The sequence below is a fragment of the Hetaerina americana genome, unplaced genomic scaffold (genome assembly GCF_022747635.1).
Source record: "Hetaerina americana unplaced genomic scaffold, ioHetAmer1.1.p SCAF_3, whole genome shotgun sequence".
In the NCBI taxonomy this organism is placed as follows: domain Eukaryota; kingdom Metazoa; phylum Arthropoda; class Insecta; order Odonata; family Calopterygidae; genus Hetaerina; species Hetaerina americana.
In genome coordinates this window covers 52433249-52451551 of record NW_027286874.1, presented here as the reverse complement: position 1 = coordinate 52451551, position 18303 = coordinate 52433249, and the positions used below count along the sequence as shown (strand labels likewise).

Here is an 18303-nt window from a genome sequence, read left to right as displayed (position 1 = left end):
GGTTTTTCAGAACGCGGCACCCACACATTACCAGAAAATGTTTCTCAATGGTATTCCGAAATGAGGCAACGAGAATAGCAGACTCCTAGTAAAAAGCTACCCTGAACCTATGGTGAAAGGCAGCAGTTTCACCATTAGGCACTGGTGGCGCAGACCGAGTGGGTCAGCCCGGCATCAGCTGCCACAGTTGCGGGCAAGAGTGAAATTCACGGCATCGGTCGCAGTACTGCGATGTGGAAAGCAGCGGAAAACCTTAACATTATTCTCCCTAGAATATGCAGCCTTGCATTCAAATAAAAAAGAATGTTATAGCAGCGTTAAACTTATCCTACGATTGAAATACTGATGATGGTGAAATCAAACTCTTGAATAAAAAAAATGTAAATTCAAAGAAGTATTCATGCCAACTACCTAATAAATATGAAAATCAATTCAATTAATTGAAATGTACGTGGGTAGGCTGAAAAGTAATGCACAAATGCTTGTAGAGCACGAAAAAAATCAAATATCACGATCGGGCAAAAAGTACATTTAAGTGCAATTCTTAAGTTTCAAAATCATATATTTATTTTTTAACATAGTCACCTTATAGGGCTAACGCATTTCTCCCAACGTGTGACAAGGTTTTTCATACGTCACTGAAAAACTCTTCCGACTTTTATCGAATCCAGGACTTGACAGCTGCCTTCACCTCATCGTCCGAGGTGTAATGATTATCCTTGAGGTGTTTCTTGAATTGAGGAAATAAATAAAAATCGCAAGGCGCAAGATTGGGAGAATAAGGAGTGTGTGGAATCGGTTCAAATTTCAGGTTGTCAATTTGCAAGATTATTGGTGTCAGACTACCTTTAACACGACAAACTTCCTTGGATATTCCAATATGGTATGCGATACGCTTTTGAGTGATTTGCATCTAGTCTTCAACGAGTTTGAAATGCTTATGTCCTGTGGAAGTGATCGGACGTCCACTCCGTTTCATCTACAATTATGGCTTTTCAAGGTTCGCAACCACGTAATTTTTCTATCCATCGATTAACATTAGACCTATCAACAGCATTGTCTCCATAAACAGCCTTTAAACGACGATGAATCTCAGTAGGTGTTACTTTTTCACCAGTTGAAAATTCGATAACAGCACGCTGTTTAACTCGCCTTGACATAGCACTAGAAAACGTATCCATACTTCAGCTCCTCGAAATACACTGGATGAAAGAAACGACCTCAAACCTGCGCATGCATATTGAGTGGGAATGTTACTTCCACATTCCACCAGGAGTGCATCTGAATGTCATTTTTCTGGGGCCTGCAAGCATGTGCGCAATAGTTTTCAGCCTACCCTCGTACTATTAATAGAGTTACCAAATTTCTATTTACCTAAAAAGTTAAATGCTACAACGAAAAATATTGCAAAAACATCTTACTATGTTAAAGAGTACATTGTGAAGAGAAAAGCGTATAAAAATTCCATTCTTGAAAATTTCTAATGAGGAAATATTCACCCCAGAACAATAGTCAAATGTGGTGGGCCCCTTTCCATGTTACTTGCAAAAATGACGAGGGTCTTCGTAAATATTCTATGGTTAAAATACGTGCGCTATCTTTTCTTTTATATTGTAGAGCGACCATAGTGTCCGCTGACTAATTTATAATCCATGTTCCATCAATTCAACTTTTAAAACGTAGTTGAAGCTTAATCAAACAGATATTTTGCGAAAATCGGAAATTGATCTTTTAATATCGAGCGTGTAAAGTAGAGATAACGCCGCTGGTTTTTCATTCCCTGCTCATCGCTGCGTGGTGTTTCGTTATCTACTTGGGATTTTTGGGAGCTTATTGGAAGCGAAAAATGCAATTTCCTTTGGTAATTAAGGCACCAGGATGTTTAGGTTGGGGTAATATAATGTCTGATAGCAAGGTTTTAAATTAATCTATGTACATTTATGAAATCACCATAATGAACTGTTACTGCACGTACACCTATTGGGTATATTCACCATATTTCTCATCATTCGTCGGTAAAAGTAACTTAACAGTCCGGTCTGAATCTCAAATACATGTATACAATTTTTCTGATCCACCTTTAAAATTCAATAACATGACACCCTTAATGTTCAATTCAGATACTCAAACCATTTCACTCTGTTATGAGAAAAGTGATATTTAAGATGTTCTGTATTTTAAATAGCAATGAAATCATTCATATTATTGATACCAGAAAAGGCTTATCAGTGGGAATTTGTTTAAAACTAAAATATTCTTACATTTTTCATTTAACTAAGATGACGACAACATGAGACCTCTATTTAAAATTTTAAATTTGAGTTATTTTGTTTGGAATAGTTTAAAACGTCAATTTTCGTCTCGAAAAAATATTATTTCAATAAAACTATTTTTTTTTCATGTTTCGTTCGTTCGCGAACACACGTTTTTTGTCTATGATCTACCAGGAAATGTTATAAAATAGTCAAAAGAGAAACATTTAGCCTATTTCACACAGGAGAAACCAACTGTAGCATTTAGATATTCTAAAACTTGTACTATGAGACACATATAATTTTTTCAATTTGGATTTCGTCAGTCACAAAAATTGAATGAACTGTAATTAAGACAGATAATTGTATATCAGAGCAAATCATTAAACTTTAAAAGTAAGTGGGCTCAATAAATAAGGGAGGAACACGATTCTAACATGTGGTATTACAGAGTAAAAGCTAATTCAAATGCTCCGGCCTGTAGTACAAAGTACCTACTAAAATCAAAGCATTCTTTGATAGAATTTTGCCAGTTGAGTCTCATCATAGTTCTTCTCAGAAATTTGAGCATAATAAGCGAAAGGTGTGACAGTCCATTGATATAATGTTCACTTAATAAAGAAGATTATTATGGTTATATTGAGTATGTTAATGATTTTTGAAAACTCCCTTTTCCCTAACTTTTTGTTCGAAATTCCCTCAAAGCATGCTAAATTATATCATCAAATAAAATTTAATTGAATATTTTGGAATATTTTTGACCAACAGCTACAATATAAAATTTTCTTAAAAAATTAAAATGACTCCTAACCAGTTCGTTTTAGCATACTATTTCGGCAAACAAATTTTCACATTCACAACACATACTTGAAATTTTCGAAAAATGACTTTCAAATAACAACAGTGTTGAATCCAGCTGGGCCAAAATGAGCTGGAGTACCAATGGGCAGAATTTTTACTAAATGTTAACCCTTCTCCAGTTAAGAATACGAAAGAGTTTTAATGTTCCCGAAGAAACCTAATTAATTTAAGGTCAAAGCAATTTTAAGATCAAAGTAATCATCAAAATGCGGAAATTTAACAGTGGAACAATCATTTTCCTTTACTGGGACTCGAACCCAGATAATTCGGTTTGTGGAAATAGAGCGATCTTGGTTTAAGTTCCACTGACAGTAAATGATTTAAAAAATTTAAAATTTGTGCATTTTGGTGCACCTAGAGGTGCGCTTCCGTTAAATTAACGGTCGCGGCATCTCCCGCAGTTCTTTGATTTGAAAGTAATTATATTTGTGACACATGGACTATATGAAGATGCATGTAAATTCATTAAATAGCATTGCCCATTCTATTTACTCTATACTGTAATTAAAATTCTGAATTTATGCTGATTTTTTATTTGCAGAAGATAGAGGGCTAGAGATAAATATCTGATAATATTTCTAGCACCTAACCATGTAATTTATTATTTTTCACCTCGGATTTTACGCCATTTTCCATAAAAACATCTCTTTGACAGTGCCCGGATGACATGAATATTTAAGCTATATATATGTCATTGGTATACAAACTTTTAAAGACAATAAATCTTAAGAGAATTTTCAAGTACCCTCTTATTTCGAGGAGTCAAGTTCAGGAGATGCTCTCAACTTTAAGGCGGATGTTTCTGGAATGCGTTCACGTAATGCAAGTTAAATTATGAAACTTCAACTTTCTTAGCACCCCTTCTGAACTGTTTTTCCAGTACCTGTAAAACATGTTTCTTCTCATTGCATCCTTAATTCGGATATTGTATACGCACGATTTTTTTTGCCAAAAGCTTTTAGATTTTGTTGTATCAAATTAAAATGGTGTTTTTGCTTCTCACTGAAAAATATCCCTACAGCTGTTTATATCTTTTCTTAAATTTAATAACATTTCTTTTGTTACCTTTTATTTACCCATTGATTCAGTTTTTTCAATCTTTATGCTGAACAAAATCTCTCGAGGCTACCGAGTATGAAGCTCTTCAATATTTAATGCATTATGATAAAGCAAAAATCAATTAAATATAAATATATACCGCATATGTGTATACATATATATATACACACACATATGCTATATATATTTTGTCATACATGCTGTATGAAATATGAATCTTTGTATTCCCTGTATGCAATGCTGAGGAAATGAATGACCTTTAAGCCCTTGCTTCCATTCAGAACGGTACGTACGCCTGTGCGTCGCTGTGTCCTCAGGAGAGCATATCACCCAGGGGTACTTCATGCCTTCACCCGAGGCTAGTTGAAGTTCAAGGCCAATGCTGCCGGGAGTGGATGTGCGACTCTGCAACTGGTGAGATGTGCTTGAGATAACGCAATATAGCATACATTCTTTTCTAAAATAACTTCTGACGGCCAAAGATCCTTGCTATTGATGCCCACTTATGATTCGGCCTTAAGGCTTTCTATTTTATTTCGTGGTACGCGGAAGTTCTTACCAATTTCAGCCTCTACCTTAAATATAAATAACAATTTAAAGAACAAGAAAGAAGAGGTAAAGGCACAGTTCACTTCAAACATAAGCATTTGACTATTATCAAACCCAACGTTCTGCTTTCGTTAAAAAAATAATATCTTATGATGTTTATTATACTTAAATAAAAGATTGGAGCAATCATCGGACTTTGAATTATCCCGTTCATATTTATGAAATTTCAATTTTCCTTCTGAAATACTTTATTCTTTTATTTTACCCTTAGCCTCATCGATCTAGAATTTGGCCCTCCCTATGTTCCTTGAAAGCATTATTAGTTGGTACCTAATTCACGAAATGAGTGAAATAAAGTTAGTATTGAATTATCTAGTTTTTTCAACCGTGAGACATATTAAGAAAAAAATCTCTGAGTCTCTGGGTATCTGCGTGATTTCGTAATAATTTGTCCTTCACACTTGTTTTTCCTATATATGTAAGAAAAAAATTATTTTAATTTTAATTATAATTACTATGAAAATTCATACGGGATCGCTGTCTTCCTTTCTATGCTCACGGTTTTCAGCCCAGCGACCTCCTCCTCCATGCAACGCCCGGTTCACCGAATGGTCAGACTGCTCCTCAACGTGTGGCCTTGGCCTCTCCACCAGGGTCATATCCAAAGAAAACAACTCTCAGATAGAGGTGAATAGAAAATGGTGTTTCGGACCGCAAACAAAATGTTGCCTTAAGTTGCTAATGCATTTGAAATGATTTTTTACCTTCGATTCCGAATGGAAATCAAACTATGGAATTTAATTCATCTCTTCATACCCTGACAAACAAACTCATGAGTTTAGTATTTTTCAAATGTTACAGAAAATTATCTAATACCATTAGATATACGTTTTATTAATTAAAGCATGGAGGGCTTCATTCACACTGAGAAAAAAAATATATGGATGAATTAGTAATCAAAATTCATATAACATCTTTTGATGCTGTGTAAAATTTACATCAAATTGGGAAATTATATTTATTAGTATTTAGAGAACCATACCCACAGACATTTTTCAATTATATAAACTAAAGAAAGAGATCTTTTTGTATATGAGTGTTCTCAAAGTTTAACATCTATACACCGAGAGCTTTTACATTGCAGCCACTGTCATCTTCTGAAGGGGACTGCGGCGCTCCTGGAGGCGTGGAGGTGAGGCTGTGCCAGGAGAAACCGTGCAACGCAGACGACAGCGCACTTTTGCCGTTAATGCCTCAGGCGCATCCCCTCAAAGCGAGACATCATCACATACGGGTATGCCAACGGAAAAATAGTAGGAAATTGGATGTGTTCTTTACGGTTACGTCAAAAATAGTTTTTTTTAAAAGTAAGGGAAAATTATTTTTTTTGGAGCCGTTTCTGCAAGATACAAATATTTCTTCACCCTTTAGTATAAGCGATTTGTCAATCAAATGTTAGATATTATTCATTCCTTCAAGGATGGAAGGTTTGCAATTTATAAGTTTGTTCGAAGTATGAGCTTTAAACAAAGTCATTCTATTTTCTTTTAAAGATGAATTTAATAACCCATGCAAATCCTTATACACTCAGAAAATTATTCCTGATGCTAAACATGTGCTATTAAAATTACTTGACCAAAAGACAAATAGACAAGATTAGGTAAATTTTTTTGCATAATTTATTAATAATAAATATTTTTATGAAAATGATGCATGTAAACCAGAAGAAATTCAAGCAATTCTAAGGATTATTATAAATTTTAGTTTCATTGGAAACTGTTAAACAAAAAAATCATCTGCATGGCAATATAAAGGCCACGGGTTTGCTTCCATTTCCGTTCGTTTATTATGTTGTCCTGTTGTTTTTCTTAAGGATACATTAATGGCGTCATAATATTCAAAAATGACGGTGTGTCATATGTTGAAATACCTGTAAATACTTGTTAATTCATTTTTGAGTTACCAGTTGGTAATTTTTCGAAAAGATTTCTGCTAATTTTTTTTGCAGATAACTTTCATGGCAGTGCTATCTAATTTTTGCGTTTAACAGAATTTGTATTATTTCGTATTTATCGATATTAAATTTTAGTAGGCTGCCAACCTTACTATCATATTCATGGTTTTAAACTACATATCAGGAGTCTTAGGAGATTAAGAACAAAAATTGTTCTAATTGGAAATCGAGGCTTAGGTGTTTAAATTTTTTCTCTCTAGGCTTTGGGAATTTTTGAGTACATAAGAATTGATCGAGAGAGTTTGTAAAAAAACTGAGGTTAAAGGAAATTTAAAACAGTGATATTATCAGGAAGCGTGAAAAAAGTGGCCGGTCTGGGGAGAAACGACTCCGAAGGTGATTAAAAAAGGTCATGTCGAAGGTGTATACGAGCCGTGAAATGAAAGGTCAGCATGAAACACCGTGAATATTCTGGGAAGAGTCCGATCGGGTGAGAAACGTCGCCAGGTAAACGTGGGGAGGCAAAGAAAAAATAGCAAGGTGGAAAGGGGAGGTAGAGAGTTTAGGAGGGAGCGTCTCCTCCCAACCCACTCGTAAGAAAAAATCTTTCCACGTACCTACTATGGTGGAAGTAGCTCTCAATACGAGTGAATTTTACTAGCTTCCCCTATTGTACCAATCCCGCACGCCACGGGTGAGCTTCCTGCTCACCTATTACTCCGGTTTCCGGGGTGATTACTGGGCATACGGCACTTAAAGTCGCGACACCTCCCCTCTCTTTCCAACAACTTTCTTGGGGTGTAAATATGTCTAGCACCTCGAATATCTCCCCGCTTGCTCGCACGCTATAGTCTGAAGAGCAATCGAACCCATCTTTAACTCTCCTGACTGCTGCTATGCCATCTGAGGTGAAGTATTACCAACCTGATCTCTCATCTTCCACTCACGCACAAACACAAACACACAGAGCTACATTTACGCCTACTCACCTCTCCTCTCCTAAACGTAGCCTCAACGTTCGTCTCACCATCTCTTCTTCATCCATCCCAAAATGCGACGGGGAAAGAGTGCTTTCCACGTAGGGCACCCCTTGGCAGGGGGCCTTACTATTTCACTTTCTCCGAAACTCCACACCCCTTCCCTTCTCTGCCATACGTGCCGCCACGCCCGACGATTCTTTCTCCCTCCCAATCCACGTCATACTCCAGAAGAACACCGCTGCCTTCGAGGGCAACTCCTAAAGAGTGGAAGGGTATCATCTTATTCGTCTCGGGTGGGCAGCGAGGCGAAAGCCGCCGTCGCCGCCGTGCCGAAACAGCCAATTCCTTCCCACCGGCTCGAGAGATTCTAGGTAAGGAGGAATGTGGGAGACGGATGAAGAGGATAAAAGGACGGTTGTGGAGGAAAAGTCTCTCTTTTCCTCCAGCCTCTATCTCACAGCGGTGCTCACCGTGGAAGGAAAATATCCTCGTGAGAGAAATGGCGTGGGCGTGAGATACGAGAGCGGAGAACGTGTTTCCATTTCTGTGTGGCTCCTTGCATGAATCCACCCCCCGCCCTTTCCTGCTCGGTCTCGAGGCTTTGTGGCAAAGATCTCGTGGTGGTGCATATTCATTATCTCGCTTTCATCTTCCTCCCTTTAATATCAGTGCTTAAGTAGGAGGAAGCTTAGGTTACTTTGGCGTACTCTGTGGCTTGGATTTCCAGCCGGATATTTTACTTATTAGTTCCTAAGTCTTGCGACAAAAACTCCAGAAACCGCCAGCATATCTGTAAAAAAAAATAATTAAGGCTGAAGAAATCAAAATGCCTTAAATATATGTATTTAAAAAATATTTTCTTGGGTCGTAGGAGATTCTCAATTGGATGCGAGCAGCGTAAAAAGATAATTTTTATGAAACATTTACGCTAATGGAAATGAATTAAGGAATGAGATAGAATTGTGTTCTGAAATCATTTTAACTTTCATTAGTGTTTACCAAATGTCAAAATATGCTGTCATTAGGTGCAAGTATACAAGTATAGGATAGAAATTTAATTTTATCTCATGATGTTTGGATAATATATACCTTGTAAGGCACCTTTAACTAAAGCCCGTAGCTTAATTAATTAATTTCTGATTATTACCATAATTAATTTCCACCCTTTAATAATGACAAAGGTTTCATATTAGCTTAGCTTTGTGTCTGTGAAAAGAATTATTCTCCATTAGCATTATCATTGTCAACACTTCAATCAAAATTTTAGGCTTCATTATTCTCTTCTTATGCATCGCCTTCAAGGATTATATGAAAATAATATGCGGCGCAACATTTCAGCAATATCGACTTTAGTTTTTTTCTGTATCAGTTATTGGATAGGAATATTTCACTTATGGGTTATATTTAGCTCTTCGTTAACTTATGCTCACACCAGATAATGTGCATGTCTTATACCATGGCAACCACAAACCAAACAGCATTCAGCTTTCACTGATCAAATAAAAGTTTCCAATATTTTAAGCCGTTTTTCCTTTTAAATATTCTTATCCTGTATTTCATAATTTAATCAATAGGTCCTTTCTTCGTAAGGGTATCCATAGTTACGAAATGATTATAGGGTAATGAATAGACACTAAATACGGTACTTTAGAATGTCTTCGACTTTTGTGAGAGTGCGACAAAATATACTTACACTGGATCTTAAAGTTATGACTGACAAAGCAGGAGAAATATTTAAGAGGCACATAACTATTAATATAAAATACATAAAATTATTAGACTTTCCATGAAGGGATAGAAACAACTATTAAATAAATGATCGGAGGACCCCCGTAATCACTATTAGTGACAAAGTGTCGCTGGATATTTTTCACTATCAGCATAACATATGTTTCTTTCAGTTGACTGAAAAATTGTGAACAAAGGAATTCGTAAGTTTTAACGTGAAACTGCTGAACTTCAGCTTTAGCGACCTTATCAATGACTTTTATGTTTCTTGCGTTCTTCTTAAGTTCTCTATTATCATAATATTGCCAAATTATGGACCCACGCTCAATATTTAGTAGATTGTACTCATAATGCTGTATTACAGATTCGAACCTAAAATAAAATATACCGTTCCACGCCACTCAAATTTCATTAAATCTAATTAATGAATCTTAAGAGTACTGTGCGCAATCTTGCGCTTGAAGTTTGGAGCCATAATTCTTTATACAGCTTATCGGATAATACCCTACGGGCCGAATGGAACGCTGCAAACGCCGTTGCATTTCATTCAAATGAATTCAAAGAACTATATTCTTACAGTTGTTATCCACCTCCCAGAAGGGAAGTACTCCTGATTAACCCTAGTTGGATCCTTCTGGTGCAGAGAGAGAGAGAGAGAGAGAGAGGCCCCATATTAAAGCGAGATCTGAGAAGAAGAAAGGAGAAAAATCGGAAGGACTGATGGTCAGACCGCCACGATACAGAATGTTCGGGGTACTCAAACTCAAAAGCGCGCCTTTTTATCATCTCTCCCGTTTCGACTCCAAACGTAGCCGTGTGCGTGTTCGGAAAAGGAGAGAGGTGAGAGAAAGAGAGAGAGAGAAAGGAAAGATGGAGGAGAGTGAAAGCGAGAAAATAGAGAGATAGGGGCGCAGAAAGGGAAAGCATCAAGTCCTTCCCTCACTTGACTTGGCCCGGGAAGCCATTCTTCCTCTTCAAAGGGACTGGGTTGGGTGAGGGAGGGGGGAAATAGGAAGGCGAGAAAGAGAGGGCGGGTGTGAAATGAAAGGGAGGGCGGGAATGAAGGAAAGGGTGAGTGGGAGGGCGGGGAAGGTGTGGTTGTGGTCCTGGAGTCCGGTCTCATTCATTTCCCGCCAGTCGCCATCTCCCGCCATTGGACATCGAGCGGTTTGACGAGGATTCCCATTAGACCGAGGGTAGTGAGCGGCGGCCGAGGGAGGAATTGGACTGGGTTTGAGGGAGTGGGCGGGCGGGGGGCAAATGCGGTCGGACGTGACCTCCGGAGGAGCCGGTGGCGATAGGATGCGGACGACTGTGTGGTCCTTGAGTGTGTGTATGCGTGTGTCTGGTGGGAAGAGTGGGTGTGGTGGCGGGTGTTGGAGGAGGGAGAATGGAGTGGAGTAAGGAAATTAAGGCGGCGGTGGGGGGTTCATCAAAGGTAAAAAGAAGTTGAGGGTTGGAAGGGATGGTGCATGGGGACTCGAAGACAGTAGGAGGAGCGGAAAGCGACCTCTAGTAAAAAGCCTTCGGGTGGCAAATGCTCCTCCATTCTTTCTGGGTGAAAACGAATGGTTTTATTATCTCGAACGCCCGCCTTTCCTTTTGGGAGACGGGGGAGAGGGGGAACACTCGGATTGGCGCACCTCAACTTACGGAGGAACATTACGGAATGGCTATGGCCATCGCTTCCTTTTTCTTTTTTCTGGTCATTCCCATTGTTTTGAAGTAAATTCGTCACGTTCTCCATTAAAAAGTTCCCCATTAGGAATGCCCGGGTAGCTTGATGAAACTCAGCTACTCCTCTTTTCCCTTTCCTCATTCTTGAGAAATAAAAACCCGGCGTTATTCTCTGAGGTGCTGTGTACTTTTCGTAGGGAATCCATTAAGAACCTTCAAGAGGTGACACGGATGCCGTTTTCTAGTCAGTTAACAGGAGTGAATGAAAATGAATGATGGTGGCATCTTAATGATCTTAACGGCATGATATGCTCTAAGGTATGCAGGACGGGATATTTATATGAAACAAAATCGAGAAAAAATAATAAATATATCGGCAATTGCATTGAATACGTATTTTGTTCTTTAATAAAACTATTCATTCTATTGTTCTGGAGTAACTGTCCGAGCTGCAAATAATAGGTGAGCTGAAATATGTAACAATTTCAGAGAGTAAAAATCATTCGTCTTGACTTGGATCTTTACACTCTGAAATTCGCCTCAACTGGGAATGATTTTTACACTCTGAAATTGTTGCATTGAAATGCACATTAGCGGATGACTCCGTTAAACGTTATTGTTGCTGCCTCTCCCGCAGTTTCTTTGGAGCTGAAATATGTTTAACGAAAACAACAAATCTATACAATAAAGAGAAATGATACTATCTTACGTGGTCAAAGTAAATTACGCAATTAAAAAAAGCATCGAAAGAGGAGGCGTAATATTTTTTTTAATTTAAAGAATTAAGAATTAATAACTAGGTCGGACTAGTTTGTGTACAACTTTGAATGCAAAATTATGATAACATTGACATTGGTATCTGCATTAATATACATGAAAAATATATATATTATATATATACATAAAGATTTATTTATTAATACTTTGTGATTATTAATAGCATATAATCATTATATCAACACGCCATCTCGTAAACTCGTAAATGATACAATTAGTTAATGCGGCGTGCATTTATTATCCGGACCTGGAAACCTTAATTAAAATGCTAATTCAGCTGAACGACTCGAAAGTTACCATCACGCCTCCATCTCAAAAGTTAAGATCGTTATTAATTAAGTTATTCTCGCCAGTTTCGTTGGTTTGCATTTATGCCTACGGTTCTCAAATAAAAGAGAGCGGCATTACACATGAACACTCGGAGGAGCTAAATAATTGATGCACGTTCTCTCCGGTGTTCTTTTTGCTGGAAAAATTCGAAAGATTTATCTTCGGAGGAAAGAGAGAGGAAATTTAGCGGCGAGGCTTTTTGCAAAAGTCAAAATTAATTACTTGAATTGATGACGTCATTTTCCAGAGAAGTGATGCTTTTTTTCCTCCTCGCTCCTCCGCGTGAAAAAGGAAAAGAAGACTTCACTTTAATTTTTAAAGTCGCGAAAAAAATATATCGCCTCCAGTAATAGGGATTTCTTAAATTACTCCGCGGAAATCACATTTGGGCAAATGACATTCTCAGGAGGACAACAAACCCGTTAATAAGGCATCTGAGACAATGAGTAAGACCACCCCTTTAATGAGTCCCTCCCCCCCTATCCGCTCTCTCTTTCTCTTTCCCTCTCCCTTACTCTTCCCGAGCTCCTACGAAGGGATGGAGTGGGAAAAGTTCCTCGAAGAAATTTCTACCCCACAGCCTCCGTCTGAAGGACTGCTTATAATGGAATGGGAAGGGTGTAGGGATCGGAGAACTCGGTGAGAAAGGACGTTAAGAGGCACCCTATGAGTGGGCTGTGGTTATATAAGAGCAGTAGGGAAGGGAACACATTTCCGAAGAGCGAGAAGTATAAAGCGATATGCGAAGGTGAGATCGAAGCTAAGGGAATTGTGTGGGTGCGGTCGACTGCGTGGGTATGTGTGAGAGAGACAAGAAGAGGGAGGGATGAGACAGAGGGATGGACCGAATGGGGGAAAGTGGGTGGACGGAGGAGGAAGGGAGATGGAAGAACGAACACTTCCGCGTATTAATACTATGGGAAGGCTGGGCGGTGAAGCGGTGTTTGGAGGAGGAAGGAGGCAATGTTTCTCCTCAAAAAATTAGTCTTCGATTTAATTTTTAGCCAGAAATTTTTCCAACTAGGTGGGGAGGTGAGCAAGAGAAGAAGTTAAGAGAGAGAAACGGAAGTGAGAAAGATCAGGGAGAGGATGGAAAGGAGATGGAGATAAAGGTTGAAGAGAAGACGAGGGACGCGATACAAGAGGGCGGCGACGGGTTGGATATCCTTCCGCTGGCCTAAAAAACCTATCGACGTTAGGAGGAGGCCTCGGATAATCTCATTACGAGTCTGCAGAGTGTGCGATTAGTTAATTACTTCTTCTTTCGAGTTACGTCAGGAGTTATGGGGTAGAGGTGGGATGACTTTTGGGAAAAGCAGCAGAAGGAGTTGGAATGGGAAATGGGAAAGTGAGGCTTTATGCGTTTGAGCGTGCAAGTGGTCCCGGGAGACGGAAGGGGAGGATTGGTGAAGCGTTGGAGGATTAAGATAACCCATTACGTATCTTAACATCCGGGATTAATATTCCCATTCCACCTCGAGAACGGATAATCATTGCGATATAGCTCGCATGGATTTTAATTGGAGCCAATAATGCTAACTTGAAAGCTTTCTCCCCACCAAAACTTCGTTCCGCTGACTCATCCCGAGTCTACTTGTCCCTCTCCCATTCTATCTTCAGCACAAGGACGAGGGTGTTAACGTTTTGAGTAGAGATCCGGAGAAGGAAGTCGGAATACTAATGGCGTAATGAGTGCCCGTTGAATAGGAGCGCTGATTTTTATTGCAAGTCGACTTAAACTTTTATCCTAGGTCCCAAACTCTCCGTTTCTCATCAATGGTGCAGGAAATCAACTTAGTCGGAAATTTAAAGCCGCCGAAGAACTAGTAATGATCTCAGGAGAAGAATCTAATTACATGATCAAGGAAAAAAAATATATATTTATAATGCAATTTTTTTAACGATGAAAATAGATTTTGATTCAGAGCCATCGTGCAGGTTTCTAATAAAAGTAGATTGACGCCGTTCGCTAAGTGAAAGGCTTTCTCTGAGTATTATTGTATTACCTAATTAATCCAATAGTTTAATAACTACGTTAATAATTACAAAGTTTACCGCAAGTATTTCACTTTTTATTTTGGTCCTGCTTACAATAGCCACTGTGAATCTAATCATTTATATTTTAAACAATATTTTCAAAAGGAACCTAGCAAAAGTAGTACTGAGCAAAAAATTAAATCTAATTCAAGAGTTTCATGCCTCAAGAATCGGATTTCTTTGAGAAGATTGAATAAAATGAATATGTATTAATTTGTCAAGAATTCCTCATGTATTTAAAAGTACAAGGAAGACATACTTTTTAGAACAAAGTTCTTCGGTAGCAACAAAACTGATTGATCACTTTTATGAGTAGCATTTTCAAACTTATTTGCGTTTTAAAACACTTAAAAAAGTATTATTCTCATTCAAGTGATTTTTGAGACGGACTTAAACTATCAACTTGCATAATACCTAATATCCGAATTTTGAAACATAGGATATTGAATGAGAAAATAAAATAAATGCATATGCACATATTTAACCATTAACAGCATTATGAGTTTTGTTCCATTTTCTTTTAAACAAAACTGGATCAAAATTTTGATTGAGGCACGGAACAGTATGTTTAAGCTTTGAATCTCTCACCTTTTCACGAGCGAACCAAGTTTTAACTATCCTTCTTATAAACATATTACGCTCACTAGAATCTTCGTCCCTTGCTTCCTTGCAGAAGGGCCACGAGTGCAAGGCGACTCAGCGGCCTTCCGGCCCGGTGCGCCTGCGCGTGGGCCCGTGCCGCAGCCGCAAGCGCTTCCGACCCCGCTCGTGCGGCAACTGCCCCGGCGCCTGTTGCCGGCCCGTCCTCACCCACACCATTCGGGTGCTGTTCGCCTGCGCCACCCGCCGGGGACACCCGCTGCCGCCGGCGGAGGGAGCTGGAGAGGGGGCGGGCGGCTCCGGGGAGGAGGAGCAACTGGTCGGCGGGTGGGGAGGGCGGTGGCTCCCAGCGCCACCAGCATCCCTCCTCTCCCTCGCCCGCCCCGGATCCGACCTCTGGCTCCTCGAGCCCAACTACAAGAAGAAGAAGGACCCGGGCAAGGAGCAGGCGGAGGAGGAGGACGTCGCCCCGGCGCGCCTCGCGATACGCCTCCCCGGAGGTGGCGTCCCGCCGAGGTCCAAGCCGCAGCTAAGGGACGAAGGCGGGGGTGAGCCGACGAAGGATGAATCGTCGCCGGCGTCCAAGGGCGTAGCTGCCGCGGGGTCTCCGGCCGTGTCCCCCCTGAGGGTGGACGATGATGATGAGGAAGACGGGAACATGGGAGTGGTGGGACGGGCGTGGGTGCGACGGAGGCTGGGAGACGCGGGGCGTTGGGGCCGCAGGCCGCGGGGGCGACGAAGGAGGCGGAGCGTGGCCAGCCGGCGTTTTGAGTGGAGCTCTGTTTCCGAGAGCGACGAGCTGGTCACCCTGAGCGTGCAGTGGATCGTGAGGTGCAAGTGTACAGAGCCCTGCCCCGAGACCCCTTCACCCTCGCCCGAGGCGGAGAACGGGGAGGAGGAGAATGAGGAGGAGGAGGGAGAAGGAGGGGTGGAGGAGGGAGGAAAAGGAGGCAGCAGAGAAGACGAGGAGGAGAACGGCGATGAGGAGGACGGCGACGAGCGCGGGGAGGCGGTGCGGGAGAGGGAGGTGGCGGAGGACGGAGGGGAGGAGGTGGTGGGGGAGGAGGAGGAAGGGGATGAGGAGGAGGAGGAGGACGTGAAGGTGGTGAACCGATACGGAGAGGTCATACTCCACCGAGTGCACAGGATGGCTAGGCCGTAATAAATCATCAATACACAATGAGTATTATAAGTATATGAGTAATATGTATGATAATACACACAATGAGTAATATAAATATATGATATTACGTATGTACACAAAGAAGGGATAAATAATCAAAAAGGATACTTCGACAGGAGATCACACACAAACCCACAAACACACACACACACACTTGCATTCATAATCACAGTTGGATCCAGGATGGATTTAAATGACGCAAACTTTTGTCGTTAGATATATTATCATATCATGTGTTAGCCGGACGTGTCGCTGTTGTCGCGTTTTCCGGCGTGAACAGACTGTTTCGCCTTGGTGCCATTCAGCCTTAATTACTCAATCATTCGGATGGTGATGAAGAAACGGACACAATGTTAAATTAATAGCAGTGTTTCGAAGAGAAAAACAGAAGTGAGATGAAAAATAACATAATACTTAGTTTTATGGTCACAAAATCCAGTGAGCGATACATGAGATGATGTCATGCTTTACGCTGTGGTGAAATGAGCAGTAACGTTATTTCCATTGAGTTCTAAATGGCCAGCGATACCGACGTTTACTTAGTACAACTATTTTTTTTAAGGATAATGAATGGCTACGGCACATTTTCATTGTACCATCAAATAAAAGGTCACATCGCTATATTATTAAAGAAAAAGAATATATTTACTCAGATTATTTTTGCACATGGCTCTTAGATTTATTTTAATTTATAATTTTGTATCACATCTGCCGTGTATATATATATGTATATGTATAAATATGTATATATATATATATATATATATATATATATATATATATATATATATATATATATATATATATTACTGCTTGAGTTAAAAATACTGCTAGTGAGCAATATACTTTTCCCGAGTACATGCTGCCTTTAGATGCATTTAGATTATAATCTATCATTTTTTAATTAACAAATAATTTTCAGAAAATATAACTCTTTAATGAAGTTTTGAATAAGTACATAACCACAGTTCACGTTTTTCTCAATATTCCAAGTTTCCTCGTCATTATTTTATCCTTAGATGAGATGGTATCTTATTTTAAACTCCATTTAATTCAATTATGCATACTTTTGCTTTGTCAACGGTCAAAATTCCTTCCTGAATATTTACGTTAACACTGGTCATTAGTTTGCAGGCACATCGATAAGGAATTTCTCACGCACGAGCCAGTTTGGAGTTGAAATCACCAAATAAATGTTATTTCAATCCGGATAATTACCGGAAATAGGTCTCATACTAATAGAAAACTTGTTTAGAATAAGTGATTGACGTTCACGTGTGCTGAGTGCGAAAGAACGCCATGAGTTGGAAAACTGTAGAAGCGCTTTGACAGCGCAGAATTCATTTTTTTCCTTTGAAGTTGAACTATAGAAATGTGACCATCTGATATCTTCAAAGTCAAGGTGGAGTTAAAAGTTTCCTAGAAGTTAAATAGAGCATCCCCCGACAAAAAATGGTAATGTGAAAAATATATGAAAATATATTATTACTATCATCGTGCATGAAATGGGTATTGGAGAGGCCTATAGCGAAGGTTAAAATTCATAGCATTAAAATTTTCTGATTTAATGAAAAATTTGAAATTGATTTAAACTAGTAATTTATTCAACTCAAAAACGAATCATTACTTGAATTTGGAATGCGTTCAAAGATGAAGCCAATCACATTTTTTTTAAAATATACCAAGTCGCCCATAGTAAAATAAACATTTGGATAATTTGGCTGACATAATATAAACCATTGTTTTAATATACTTGCAAGAAAGTAAATTACTAAAATTAATTGATATTTATATTATAAATCTAGGATAAAGTTCCAATCCAGGTAATTACCATGGCGTTCTTTCGGAAGAATAGGGAATCAATGGGACCAGATAAAGAGAAATTGCACGTTCCTCTTACATATCCCACACCTAACCCTTTAGTATTATATATTTCTGAGTCCCAATGTCCCATACACAAGTTGCAAGCTCGTTAACCTTAGTGATGCGGTCGCAAATACTGCGACCGCTTAATGTGATAACGTCTTATTTTCAATCCGGCGCTGAAAAAAAGAGAAATGGCGAAAATTTCCTTGATAATTGTAACACTTTATTTGTTTTATGCTGCTAATGAATTTTTTTCTGCTGTATGAAGGAGATATTTTGAAAGCTGAGGATTATGAGTGAGTTTTACCAAAGTCGAGTGCATCGTAAATTTCATGCACGAAAGAGTTGACACTTAATAAAAATTCAATAGTAAGTTTTTAAAGACTGCATACATAGTAATCGCAAGGTTTATTTGCCTCACAGAAGCAAAGCAACTGTGGGCTTGTAAAA

The 18303-nt window shown here is 39.2% G+C and overlaps 1 protein-coding gene across 1 annotated transcript in view; it reads left to right on the top strand.

Annotated features, from left to right (window-relative positions):
• Positions 1–17963, top strand: part of LOC139690034 (uncharacterized) — a 334601-nt gene extending 316638 nt beyond the window's left edge. Inside the window, exons 6-10 of the mRNA XM_071587216.1 lie at positions 4454–4586; positions 5290–5408; positions 5866–6015; positions 14878–15858; positions 17793–17963. Coding sequence (XP_071443317.1) covers positions 4454–4586; positions 5290–5408; positions 5866–6015; positions 14878–15858; positions 17793–17963 — 1554 coding nt within the window. The remainder of the gene's footprint in view (positions 1–4453; positions 4587–5289; positions 5409–5865; positions 6016–14877; positions 15859–17792) is intronic.
• Positions 17964–18303: the final 340 nt, after the last annotated feature.